The 12,652-nt window shown below is 39.7% G+C and overlaps 1 protein-coding gene across 36 annotated transcripts in view; it reads left to right on the forward strand.

Moving 5' to 3' along the window:
* Nucleotides 1-12,652, forward strand: part of TENM3 (teneurin transmembrane protein 3) — a 2,732,592-nt gene that overhangs the window by 2,637,505 nt on the left and 82,435 nt on the right. For 20 of the 36 annotated variants that reach the window (XM_054683944.1, XM_054683945.1, XM_054683949.2 and 17 more), the window contains one exon: nucleotides 8,537-8,683. In XM_054683944.1, the coding sequence (XP_054539919.1) occupies nucleotides 8,537-8,683 (147 nt within the window). Of the gene's footprint in view, nucleotides 1-6,027; nucleotides 6,055-7,612; nucleotides 7,631-8,536; nucleotides 8,684-12,652 lie in introns of all 36 variants that reach the window. The other 16 variants (XM_054683934.2, XM_054683938.2, XM_054683942.2 and 13 more) reach the window with 2 other exon arrangements.

Below are 12,652 nucleotides of genomic sequence, written 5' to 3' on the forward strand. Positions count from 1 at the left end.
TGAAACCAACTTGACCTTCCCTTGTGAGCTACCTGACGTCTATATAACCCGCTTGGTTTGCCTTTGTTGCTTCTCTGTGTTTATGAGAGTCAGCCTGATGGCAAAAGGAAGCAAACTTGGAATTAATCTTGTTCCATGTCTCAGCCGGACAGGAACATATACTCCTTAGACCTCATTTTTAAATGAGCTGCCTTCTTGGGAACTACTACTCAGCAGATATTTCTCGTCCAACATTTGTACATCCATTCATCTGCTTCTGGTCTTTGAGGCTTTTTGGTTTCTGGTTTTTTCAACTTACTTGTTTTTATTTTTCCTGGTTTTATCCCTAGTTCTACTATCTTGCCCACTGGTTTTCCAAACTTCGGATTTTTTAGAACAGATGACAGCATTAAAGCTTTCTTTAGTTTATATAAGGTACTGTCATTTATGAAGCGGTGTCATCAGATAAACATTTTAAATTCATTCGGGTTTTAAGCTTATTTCCTTTAACTGTCAGTGTTGGAACTAAGGATTTCCACGTTGTTTAGTCTGATTTTTTTTATTCCAGTAAATTCCTTGAGAAATCTATAAACAGATGATGCTTCAAGTTCGCCTTACACAGGTACACCGTTCTGGTTCTTCTGAGTTGTAACTATAACGTTTATTTAGAATATGGATTTTGGTGTCAGACTGCCTGGTTGGAACTTTGTCTTTGCCACTGCTAGCATTTTGATCTTAGGAAAGTTCTCTAATTTCTTGTGCCTCAGTTGCCTCATTTGTGAAATAAGGGAAGATAATAATGTACCTGTTACCCCACAGGGTGGTGAAAATTAAACCGGTTAATTCACGTTAAATGCTTAGGAGTTTTCAGCACATAATAAATGGTAGTTATTGCGAATACCACTGTCCATAGTTAGAATACATGGGAGGGGAGAGGAACAGATGGGTGAAGGACAGGGGAAGGATGTTGTAAATAAGGTTTTGCTCACTTTTGCTTCTTTCTCAAAAGATGGCCTCTGTATTACTTATAGAATTTCTTCAAAAGCTGCAGACACATAGAGGATATACTAAGGCCACCAAAAGTACATTTGGTCATTTTATATGGTCATTTTATCTGCTTTAATATAAAGCAGATATTAACACTCTGCTTTAGCCAGGCACAGTGACTCATGCCTGTAATCCTAGCAGTTGGGAGGCTGAGGCAGTTGGATCACCTTAGGTCAGGAGTTCAAGACAAGCCTGAGCAACAGGGTGAAACTCCGTCTCTACAAAAATTAGCCAGGTATGGTTGGGGTGCGCCTGTAGTCCCAGCTACTTGGGAGGCCGAGGTGGGAGGATCACGCAAGCCTGGGAAGTTGAGGCTGCAGTGAGCCAAGCTGTGATTGCACCAGCGCACTCCAGCCTGGGTGACAGAGTGAGACCCTGTATCCAAAAAAAAAAAAAAAAACAAAAAGACTCTGCTATGAGCCAGGCAGTGGGAATGCAGTGATTTACGTGGCCTAGAGTTTACCTCTCTAATGGGGACGATTTATACATTAAGTCACCTATGCCTAGAAAGGTCATTAAAGTCTAGTATTTTCATGGCATCTGTTAGTAGAAGTGAATTCATCACGGCCAGTTCTTGATTGCTCTCTTTTCCTGTTACATGCGCTTTGATGTGCATACTCCTAGGCCTTATCCAAGAGAGGTGCTGGGGTAGAGGGAAGAAAAAGGAAGAATAAGATAACAGAAGAGATGGAGGGGCGCCCAGAATGTTGATAGATAAGCAGATGAGACAACAGCATGAAGATAGAATTCCAAAAAGATGCTATTCCTTCCTGATCTGTATGGGAGGAATGAAGCATACAATACTATATATGAGTGAGGCCCATCCTCAGAGGCCTGAGAGTCCAGGTCCATCACTAAGGGGTGCAGAAAAGAGCAGATTATCTTGTGTCCTTCTCCACCTATCTTTCCCAAAATACAAAGGAGGAAATATGGCAATTAGGGGCTTTACAAAAAAAAAGGAATTCTTAAAAAGAAGCACCTAGAGGGGAAATGTGTGAAAAGAATACAGGAGTAGTCATTTGCTTTGTTGATATTGAAAATTTATGAACTAAATATATAATATAAATATTTTCGATGAGCCACATTTGTCTTTCACATTCAAAACTTCCATGAGTCTTTGCCTACCTGTACCAGCAAGTAGACCAAGGACCCGCAGGTCATGGGCTTGAAACCCGAATACTTGCTTCATTTGTTATGTTCTAGGGATGGCTGCATATCTGAATGTATTTTGAAAGACAGTTAAGGCCAAGAATTAGCCTTGGCATTTAAAGTAATCTATAGATCTGCCTTGTGCTTTCCTACGGAATCCATGTAGAAGCCATGTAAAAGAAGGTGGAACTGCCTGGTGGCTTTGGAGAACGAAGTGTCTGGTTCTGAGCTCCTTTCATCAATTTTTTCTACTGGGGGGGAAAAAACACCTTTTTTTTTTCTTTTTTTTTTCTAAATCTCCAAGAGACGACATTGTGATAGAGTGATTTAGAGCAAGCTCTGGAGCCAGGCAGCCTAGCTTGCCAAGGTGTTACCTTGCCCGAGTTAATCACTCCTCTCCTCTGTTTCCTCATCTGTATTTACTGTCTCAACTGTTATTACATCATAGGGTTGTGGTGAAGATGAAATGAGAGAATAATATATGCACTTAGAACAGTATTTGGCACAAAGGAAGCCTTTATTATTACCTACAGCGAGCAGGGCTGGCGGCAAAGTGCTTCGTGTGTGTCCCTGGATCATTCTGAACCTGGTCAGAGCTACGAGATAGAGGCCTGGGCCAGAGCTAGAAATTTAGGAATCATTAATACATCAGCCAGGTGTTTGTAATCTGTACATTACAGAGCCAGGGCTCATGGAAGAGCTAAAATCAAAGGCGGCATTTTGTGTTTGTGAACATATGTGAATTTTTCTGGGAAGAGAACCCAAAACTTTCACCAGTTTACTCAAAGATCTGAGACCTGGCTGGGCGTGGCCACTCAACGCCTGTAATCCCAGCACTTTGGAAGGCCGAGGCAGGCGGATCACGAGGTCAGGAGCTCGAGACCATCCTGGCTAACACGGTGAAACCCCACCTCTACTAAAAATACAAAAATTAGCCAGGCGTGGTGGCGGGCGCCTGTAGTCCCAGCTACTCGGGAGGCTGAGGCAGGAGAATGGCGTGAACCCGGGAGGCGGAGCTTGCAGTGAGCCGAGATCGCGCCACTGCACTCCAGCCTGGGTGACAGAGGGAGACTCCGTCTCAAAAAAAAAAAAAAAAAGATGTGAGACCCAGAAAAGAGTAAGACTTGCCATCTCGCAGGAAATATGGTCCTACTCATGCCGTGTGTCCCACGTGGATCTTCTTCCAAGGTAAATAATTGAAACTCCAGGGAAAGTATTTTATGACTGCAACATTTTACTAGAAAACAGTGGGGCTTTTTTTGTTTTTTGTGGTTTTTTATTTTAAGACAGAGTCTCACTTTGTTTCCCAGGCTGGAGTGCAGTGGTGCAATCTCACCTCACTGCAACCTCTGCCTAACAGGTTCAAGCAATTCTCCTGCCTCAGCCTCCCAAGTAGCTGGGACTACAGGCACGCACCACCACACCCCGCTAATTTTTGTATTTTTGGTAGAGTCGGGGTTTCACCATGTTGGCCAGGATGGTCTCGAACTCCTGACCTCAAGTGATCCTCCTGCCTCAGCCTCCCAAAGTGCAAAGATTACAAGCATGAGCCACCGCATCCAGCTCCAGAAAATAGTTTTTTAATGGGTCCCCTTTTATATGTCTAGCACCCATTTTTCTAAGAGTTTTATCCTATAAAACAAATTTCAACTTCTTAGTAGATCGAAGGAATGACTTTTCTCTAGTGTCAGAACGTACTCGTTAGTTTTCAAGGTAATTTTTTGCAACCTAATATGCATTTCAGCAATTGTTAGGTACATTAATTTTTAAATATGCTGTATTATTTTTATGATTATTGTTTCTAATGGCTTCTTACAAAATGTCTGCATTTTTTTATTTCCTATTGTGGTTTATATAATGATGTTTATATTGTTGCAATTATTTTAATAATTATTTGAACCTCATATATTGACATCTCCTTTTAACTTCTTCATTATTTAGAACCAGGTTTTTGTGGTATTTCAGAAAGTTTATTCTTCCATACCAAAATATTTCTTCTTGTTCTTCCTTCTTTGTCTCTTAGTTTTAAGCTCTCAGGCTCACAGTTCTCTATGATATAAAATGCAAATGAAAAATCTTGGTATCTTTCTCAGTACAGATATTTTTCTTATGGTTGGTTTTTAGCCTTTTGCAAAACTTGCGTTAAGTGTTGCAAATATTTTAAGTATTATGTTAATTTTGACCGGCTATATATTTTCAATGTATTTTCTACTTTGCTTTCTACTTCTGATGTTGTGGTGACCCAAAGACCTACCTTTACCTGTAAATCAATCTACAGCTTTGCATAATTGATTCTGTTGGCAAAAATAATCTGATTGGCTGATTAGAAATAATTTTGTCCACCCTTAAAACTGCTAATCCAGATCAGAATTAAGTTGTGTTATTTATTTTGGTTGTGCAGGCCTAATATAAAAGCAAAAAGTTTACTCTCTAACAGTGATCAGCGTTATTAATTTTTGTAAACTAAGAATTTCTGTAGAAATACTACCCTATGAGAATCAGAAACTCCAGAAGTTTCGATGGCACTTTCTTTATGTTCAAATCATCAATTAAGCTGTTACAGGGTTCTACTAGTTTATATGGCATGTAAAGTATATAGCATGTAGAAGGAATTATAAAGAAATTATATGAATGTTATGCAGTAATACATTTTTATTTTAATGTTTAAAAGGTAAATTATTTTTATTATTATAATTTCAGAGTAGCACCTAACACCATATGTTCTTCACTGCAATTTTCCTTGCATCATCTTATCAATTAGCTGTAAACATGCTTATTTTTAAGTGCCATTCAAACGCCTCTAATAGAATCCTGTGGCAAAGTGAAGAATCCTTTTACATACACAGTACAGATGTGTCAAAACCATGTACTGTTTTGTTTACACACATGACAGAACCACCACACCTGAGTGGCCCAACTGAGGGTTACAGTTTCAGTCATTCTGTTAGGAGTCCTCCTACCACTTGCATATGTCAGCAGTGAAAAATAATCAACAAAAGCATCTTTGAAAAGCAATTTTAGATCATTAAAGATGTATGAATTTTGACAAAGCGGGAGATTTGAGGCTGATTAAGATTTATTAGGTCTCCACATTGAAGGAGGCGTTTATGTCTCATTTCCAGGGGAAAGGCATAGCCTAATTGTAGCCTCATGAAACAAGTGGACAGGGGCAGGTACAGGTACAGAAAAAGATTCAGTCTTAGTCCTGACTGTTCCTACACACCTTTTGTGAGAAAAAGAGCCTTTTCCAGTAGGTTTCTGAAAATAAACAGGATCTTAGAATAGTCCCTGTTTCCTAATGGGCTATATATGCGATAAATCATTGTCTATCTGGCTTGCAGTCAAGAGATACTGGGTAATCGTTTTCTAAAGAATTTACATGTGCCTTTTCCAAATATAACGTCAAAATATTACATTTGCTCAACAGTCTCCATTTCTTTTTCTTCTTTTTGCTTATTTATTAACTTTTAAAGTTTCATTATTTGTAGATCTCATAGTTGTAAATTTCCAAAGTTCTTTAAGAATAAAGAATTGATTCCATTTGTTCTGCTCAGCTATTGTAAAGGAGAATGTTGAAATGACGAGAGTGGAGTGCATTCCAAATAATCTGTGAAAAGTAGTGTTAGTTCAGTGAGTTGAAAATGCTGAGTATTTGCTGGAATCATGACTACATTTGCTAAAAATGTGAATAGACTGGATTTTTAGGAGATACGAAGTGCATCTCTGTCGTGTGATGTGAGTCTTATGTCAGCTGAAGCTACTCAATTTGCATGTAAATTCTGAAAATTTTCTTGTCCCATGTGACACTTCTGAAATGTCTGTCTGTTCTTTTTTCCTTTTTAATTTCCCAAGCTCACTATTTGGATAAGATAGTTAAAGGTACTGTATACTCGCTCTTTGTTGACATATCTACATATATATCTCTATATAACTGTGTATCACTAGGTTTGACAATAGACTTTTCCATGCATATTTTTGTAAATTATAAATCAGAGTTAAATTATGTAAAATGCCTTGGATTTAAAGTGTTGAGACTTAAGTGTCTGTGTCTCATTTTTATAATTTCGGGTTATCACAGATTTCATTCTTTGTAAAAGCGTTAGTTTTCTCTAGAACCAGAAACTGAAGATAATGGTACATTTGCTGTTTTTTGGTTTTGGAGGTTTTTTTCTTTCTTTTCTTTTTTTTAAGATCTTCATTGTTGGCAATTCAGCTTAATGAGCTTTAAATTCTAAGCTAAAGAGTCACCAATACTCTTATCACAGAATAAGAAATTGTCAATCTAAAGAAGATCCTGGTTAACATGTTGAGAGAAATTTCGTTTATTTCATATGGAAACTTCTTTGTTTTTTTTCCTAAATGTTTCAAAATATATGTGGTATCACAATTTATGTTTTGTTATTTTTTAAAACCTATAAATACTGTACAGTCTATTAAAAAAAGAACTGATAACCTTGTTCAGCAGAAAACAGCAGATTCTCACATCTTCAGTTATCGTAGAAATAGATGGAAAAAGTTTTTTCAGAAGAGAAAATTCCCCTTCCCTTTCTCCTCAGATTACCTACTTTCTATTCCTTGTTTGTGCTTTTCATTAGAATATGAAAATATTCATGGCAATATCCAGGCTTTCATATACCAACTCCTACGTGCAGTCAGTCAGCTGCCGCACCTGCTTGTCAGTGGGGCAATTCAACCTTTCGTTTTCATTAAAAACAAAAAAAAACACACATCCATAAAGAAGATTCACCTTTTATTTATTGAATAATCCATAAATACAGACGGTAATTGTCTGAGCAAAAAGAAGCAGCAAAATTAATCTCTTCCTGACCTGATGGTATCCATAAGTGTAATTTCATTGTACTCTTCCATGAGAGACAGTCGAAATAGTCTTCTTGCTGTTAACTCTAATCTTAAGAGACAGAATGTCTCTTTGCGATATTTTCTTTTCAAGTTCCACAGTGGAGGAGGGGACACCAATATATGAATAATTCTTCTAACACAGACTTAAACATCTTTAAAAACAGATTGTTCCCTGAAATTTTGTCACCGGAGCAATAGTAGCATTCAAATGATAAGAAGCTGTAAAACAAACCCCAATTGCCATAGCAAGTATTTTTATTAACATGTTTTATACCAAATTATAAATAGCTCTGTCCACAGAAATCTGATGAATAGCCAGTTATTCTTAGAATTTTAGAGCATTTCTCTCCTTGCTTCTGTCAGTGTCATATCACACTCATAAACAAGGACACCAGAATCTACCCAAGTGTCATCCTCATAAACAGATCACATTGGCTGCATGCCAGATATCATCAGTAGGAAGTGGCAAAAATTGTTTTTTTTAAATGTCATGTTAGACTGAAACAATTATAGATTTTGGATATATTAAATTATTTTAATTGTTTCCCAAATTTTCCCTCCTTGCCCATAAAAGCAGACAAGATAGGATATAAAGGTAACAGCATAAAAGCCTTAGGGAGATTGTCACAAAATATCACTCTTCGCTATCTGTCTTGAAGCACGTCACTACCGTGTTTTTGTTCAGTCTATCAATGTTTTATTGTGGTCCTTATGGTATTTCATTTTGTCCGTCCTAAGTAATCCAATATGCACAGCTATTACATTTAGTTGGAAATCCTGTCGGTCCTGTCCCATCCGTATGCAGCCTGAATCCTAATGTTTGTTAGAATAGATGCTAAGCTGCTTCACTATTTCCTGGGCTTTGCTTATTCTGTGACAAGGAATGTACTCTTGGCATAAAGTATAGTCATTAATCCTGGCCTATACTTTGTGCAATTATTTAATGCACTGTAATTTCACATGAATGTACGGCAACTCCGAGGCCAGATAAAATTAATGTTCTCTTTTTGACATCATTCATATCCTCATACCCACTTTCATGCTTTTGGAGTTTGAGGGAATTTTTTTAAGCAACAAGGTGCTTTAAGAAGGCATGTCCTGATAAATGACCAGTAATGTTTAAAACAGATTACAAATCTAGACTAGGGATTCTGAAATTATTTTGTTGAGACGCTTTTCCACACCGTACAATATACCTTGTTGCTTGGCTAAAGGGAAAAAATTTAAGTTAATTTTGTCTGGCCTGCAGCTATTTAGTGGATCGTTGCATATATTTCTGTCCTGCACAGGTAAGTGGTGTCTCAAGGGTCAGGCCAATCAAAGATGCCACTTGGATAAGAATTAGATTCCATAGATAACGTTGCTGTTTCTATCCATGTGCAATTACAGTATTTGTGCTGTTTATAAAGGCCTGTTCCCACTAAGTGTCCCTTATCTGTTTATTTTAGGTGCAAAAACTCAATACTCAAATCACTGGTGTTTTCCTTCTTTGTCTCGACAGAGGGTTGTCCTGGTCTGTGCAACAGCAATGGAAGATGTACCCTGGACCAAAATGGCTGGCATTGTGTGTGCCAGCCTGGATGGAGAGGAGCGGGCTGTGACGTAGCCATGGAGACTCTTTGCACAGATAGCAAGGACAATGAAGGAGGTAAGAAATACTGAGCATGAACACGAGTCTGTGCCAGAGGACAGGTTCGTAAGTGACAGTGAGTACATAGATATCTGTTGCCAAAAAAAAAAAAAAAAAACCTGATCCCCATCGATTAGATTGATTGAAAAATGTATGAGTGCTGATAGCATGATTTTGCTCTCCATTTTTCCTGAAACAAATGCAAGATTATTATCATTCAGGGAAAAGGCAAGGTAACCAAGCTACTGCATAATGTCCATTGTTCTCCGTTCCTTTTCCTGGTCCCCAGGTGACTCTTCTCCTCAACCACAGTATTTAGGGCTCTGTGAATTGGGAGCTCCAAAGCAGTATTTTAATAACTGACATTCCAAAAGATGCAAAGAATTTTCCAGCCTCTTCTGTTGAAAGACATGGATGGAAAAAAACAAAACAGTAACAGAGAACAGTCCCCTGGATGCTGTACTCTAGTGACGTTTTATCCTTAACTTGATACTCGGTTAAGAAGATGGTGAGATTCCACCCAGTTGAAGCCCTTGGTTAAGAATAATTATTTTCCCCGTTGACCTCAGCCTCCATGTACTGTATTTTAATTTCAGGGAATAGAGTGAGAGTTGGTGATTTCCTCTCCAGTGATGGAATAGTTGGCCCTGATAGCTGTTTTGTTTTGTTTTTTGTTTTTTGAGATAGAGTTTCGCTCTTGTTGCCCAGGCTGGAGTGCAATGGCACGATCTCAGCTCACCGCAGCCTCCACCTCCCGGGTTCAAGTGATTCTCCTGCCTCAGCCTCCCGAGTAGCTGGGATTACAGGCATGCGCCACCACACCTGGCTAATTTTGTATTTTTAGGAGAGACAGGGTTTCTCCATGTTGGTCAGGCTGGTCCCGAACTCCCGACCTCAGGTGATCCGCCCACCTCGGCCTCCAAAGTGCTGGGATTACAGGCGTGAGCCACCGCACCCAGCCAGCTGTTCAGTTTTGACATAGCTTTAGCGCTGCATTTTTAGGGGGGCTGTAGTTCCTCTCCGGGCCTCTGTGGACACTTGCCCTGTGTGTTAGGTTGTGCTTCCCTACCACTCCAGCAGCCCCAACCATTCTCCCTGCTCTTTTTGAGACTGTGCACATGGATGATAAAGCATTGGCTAGAGTGTAGGTTTTGGAGCAGACAGATCTTCACTGAACCCTGTAGTAATCATGTGACCTCAGACAAAATCTGTGATCACTTTAACCTCAATTGCCGCATCTATAAAATAGGAATAAAAGAGTTTTTGAAAGGATTAAGTGAGAAGATGCATGTGAAGCGTGTAGCACATTGCCAGGCACAGAGCCTGCTCTCAGTAGCAGCTCTTATTATCCAGTTTCCCGTCTTTGCTTTCAAAAGTGCTCATCTTGACTAAGTGAACTTCATAGAAGGTTGTCAGAGAAGATTGAATAGCCTTTGCCTTTCTATACCTATAGAGGGCCTCAACTACTATCCTGTAGGAAACAGAGTGACCAGAACCAACCCGTCAACCTCCCTTCCAACCCAAAACACACACACTCACACACACACACACACACATACACAGAGACACACACACAGAGACACACATACAAGCAAGCCTGGGCCGACAGTCATTCTCAAAGCAAATGTTATTTGTGTCTTATCCTTCCGACAAGGTGCTGCAATTCTCTCCTTTAGTTTCTAGCAGACTGTTCACTGTTTTCTCTAAACTTGGACAGTCAAGAAACTTGAGCCACAAATTCTGAGCTAAAGCCTTTCCTTCCTGCTCCTGATAGATTTAGGTGGCCCCTAGCCTTCACAGCTTTTCCGGCTTAATAATACCTTGTTGCCCCTGACTCCTCTTAACCGTGTGCTTTATAGACATGGCAGCATTAATCCTCTCCAAACCACAGTACAGATGGCACCTCTCTTCGTTACTTTCCCCCAAAGAACCCCCTACTCCAGTGTTGCTATTGCCTAGGGAGGAAGGAGAGCTTCTCTTTCTCCTTGATCATATAGTTCAGATTTTGCTTCTAAGAGAAGATTGCACTGAGGAGTTTACAGAGTCTCTCAGAGGGAAGCGGGCTGCAGGACCAAGTCTGCAGAGACACTGCCGAGTAATTTAGGGGCTAATCAACTCTTTAGTAGTATTATCAGCTAAAGAGGTTTTTCCTTTTCCTTAAAATTTATCAACTGTGAATTGGCCTCATTCCCCTTTGTTTATTCTGATTAGCATGAAACTATGCTATCTCTAGGCTCCCCTCTCGGAGGGGAAATCTGAGCTGACAGAAGACCTCCTGTGGATTCTCTGCTTATCTCACATAATTTGTATTCCTGCCTCTAACCTAATTTTGCTGATCTTTAAAGAAGGAATCTCAGTGCCAGCCTTCTTATGCCCTGAGATTGTAACCTGGATGCTTTATAACCTAAGCCAGCGGGTTCTTTGAACTTAAGCATAAGCTACATGTATAAAGATGGTATTTTCCACACCAAACCCCAAATCAAAACATGAAAGATGGCAATGAAGGATGTCAATTATATGAAGACAGTCAAACAGAATGTTTAAGAACTATAAATCCACTCCTTATTTAGGACTAGACTGGATTTTATTAGACTGAAATTCTAGGATATATGGTGACTGATTGTAGTGTTATAGATCCATTGTCTAAGTTCAGTTATCAAAATGGTGACTTATCCAGAGAGTAGCTAAGTAACTTGATTTAGCATATTAAGGAACTCAGGAGGAGGAGAGGGTGAAGAGCCCAATGTGGCCCTAGTCAGCAATTGAACACTCCCAATAAATAGCTACTATAGTTTGAGCAATTTTGTAGAACACAGTGTTTGTAAAAGAAGAGCAAAGGAAGTTGCGTACCATTCCCGGAACTAAAGAAGAAGTATCAAAAAATTTTAGAAGAGACATCCATCATACAGGGAGATCTTGAAATATCTTCTTAGGCCAAGCATCTTCCTTCCCCTGCAAAATTTATTTTACTTCACCCCGTCAAGTTTGCCCCATCACCACTGTTGAATGCTAAAGAGTTTAAACATCTGAATCTCACTAAATAGGTGTTCCTCCTTGCCTTCATGTATGTCTGTCCCCCTTTAGCTCTAAAAAGCTGCTTTAGAAGGGAATTCCTTATGAGGAATAGGAAGAACGTAGATGGGGGCAACTTATCTTCAGCCACCCTTTTAACACCTGTGCTGCTTTCCAATAGGCCCTTGTTTCCTTTCAGACAAACAGCTGTCATGTACACTGGGTAACTGTAGCTTTTCAGAGCTAAGGGCAATCTGTTACCCGTAATAAGGGCCCTGACAAAGGTCTCCACTCTCTATGAAATCAGTAAGGTATCCCCCTCATCTGCTTCTCAAATCCAGCTCCAGGTACCAAATAGAGGCTTTGGGAGCAGATCCTTTTGACAAAGGCAAGCAGTGGATTACTAGATTCTTAAATCACACAGTGGAAATCAGAAACAATGCTCACTGGACCAGATAATTGTGGATAACATCCCCAGTGGGGCATGTAGACACTTTGGGAGCAACTAGTTGCTGTCCTGTCCTAATTGAGAAAGCTTTTAGAGCAAATGATCACCAGTACCTCACATGGCTTATAAATCTTTCTTCTTCAACTCCAACTTTACTTATAAAGACAACAGTCCTGTGAATTGAGCATTTGTTGCTCATATCCCAAAACACTGTGATCATGAAGTTGCTGAGTCCAGAGAATAGGAAGGTGAAGAGATGGGAGCTGCTCACTCCTGAAGGAAGTGCGATCTGGAGTGGGGGTTAAGACAGTGACTGTTAACCAGTCTTCGGTTCCTCAAGTACCTCTTTTCACCAGCCATTTGCATTGAAGTCTGCCCTGTCTCACAGTGAACCCTACCACAGACTTCCACTCCCCCTTAACAGGAAAACCTTCTCTTTTTTGAAGGTTCTACTTGACCATTCTTACCAGGAAAGACCCTGGTCGCACATGTGAGAAGTTCAACTCAAACATTATTACACGTAAAAA

This window comes from Pan troglodytes, chromosome 3, assembly GCF_028858775.2.
Source record: "Pan troglodytes isolate AG18354 chromosome 3, NHGRI_mPanTro3-v2.0_pri, whole genome shotgun sequence".
NCBI lineage: Eukaryota > Metazoa > Chordata > Mammalia > Primates > Hominidae > Pan > Pan troglodytes.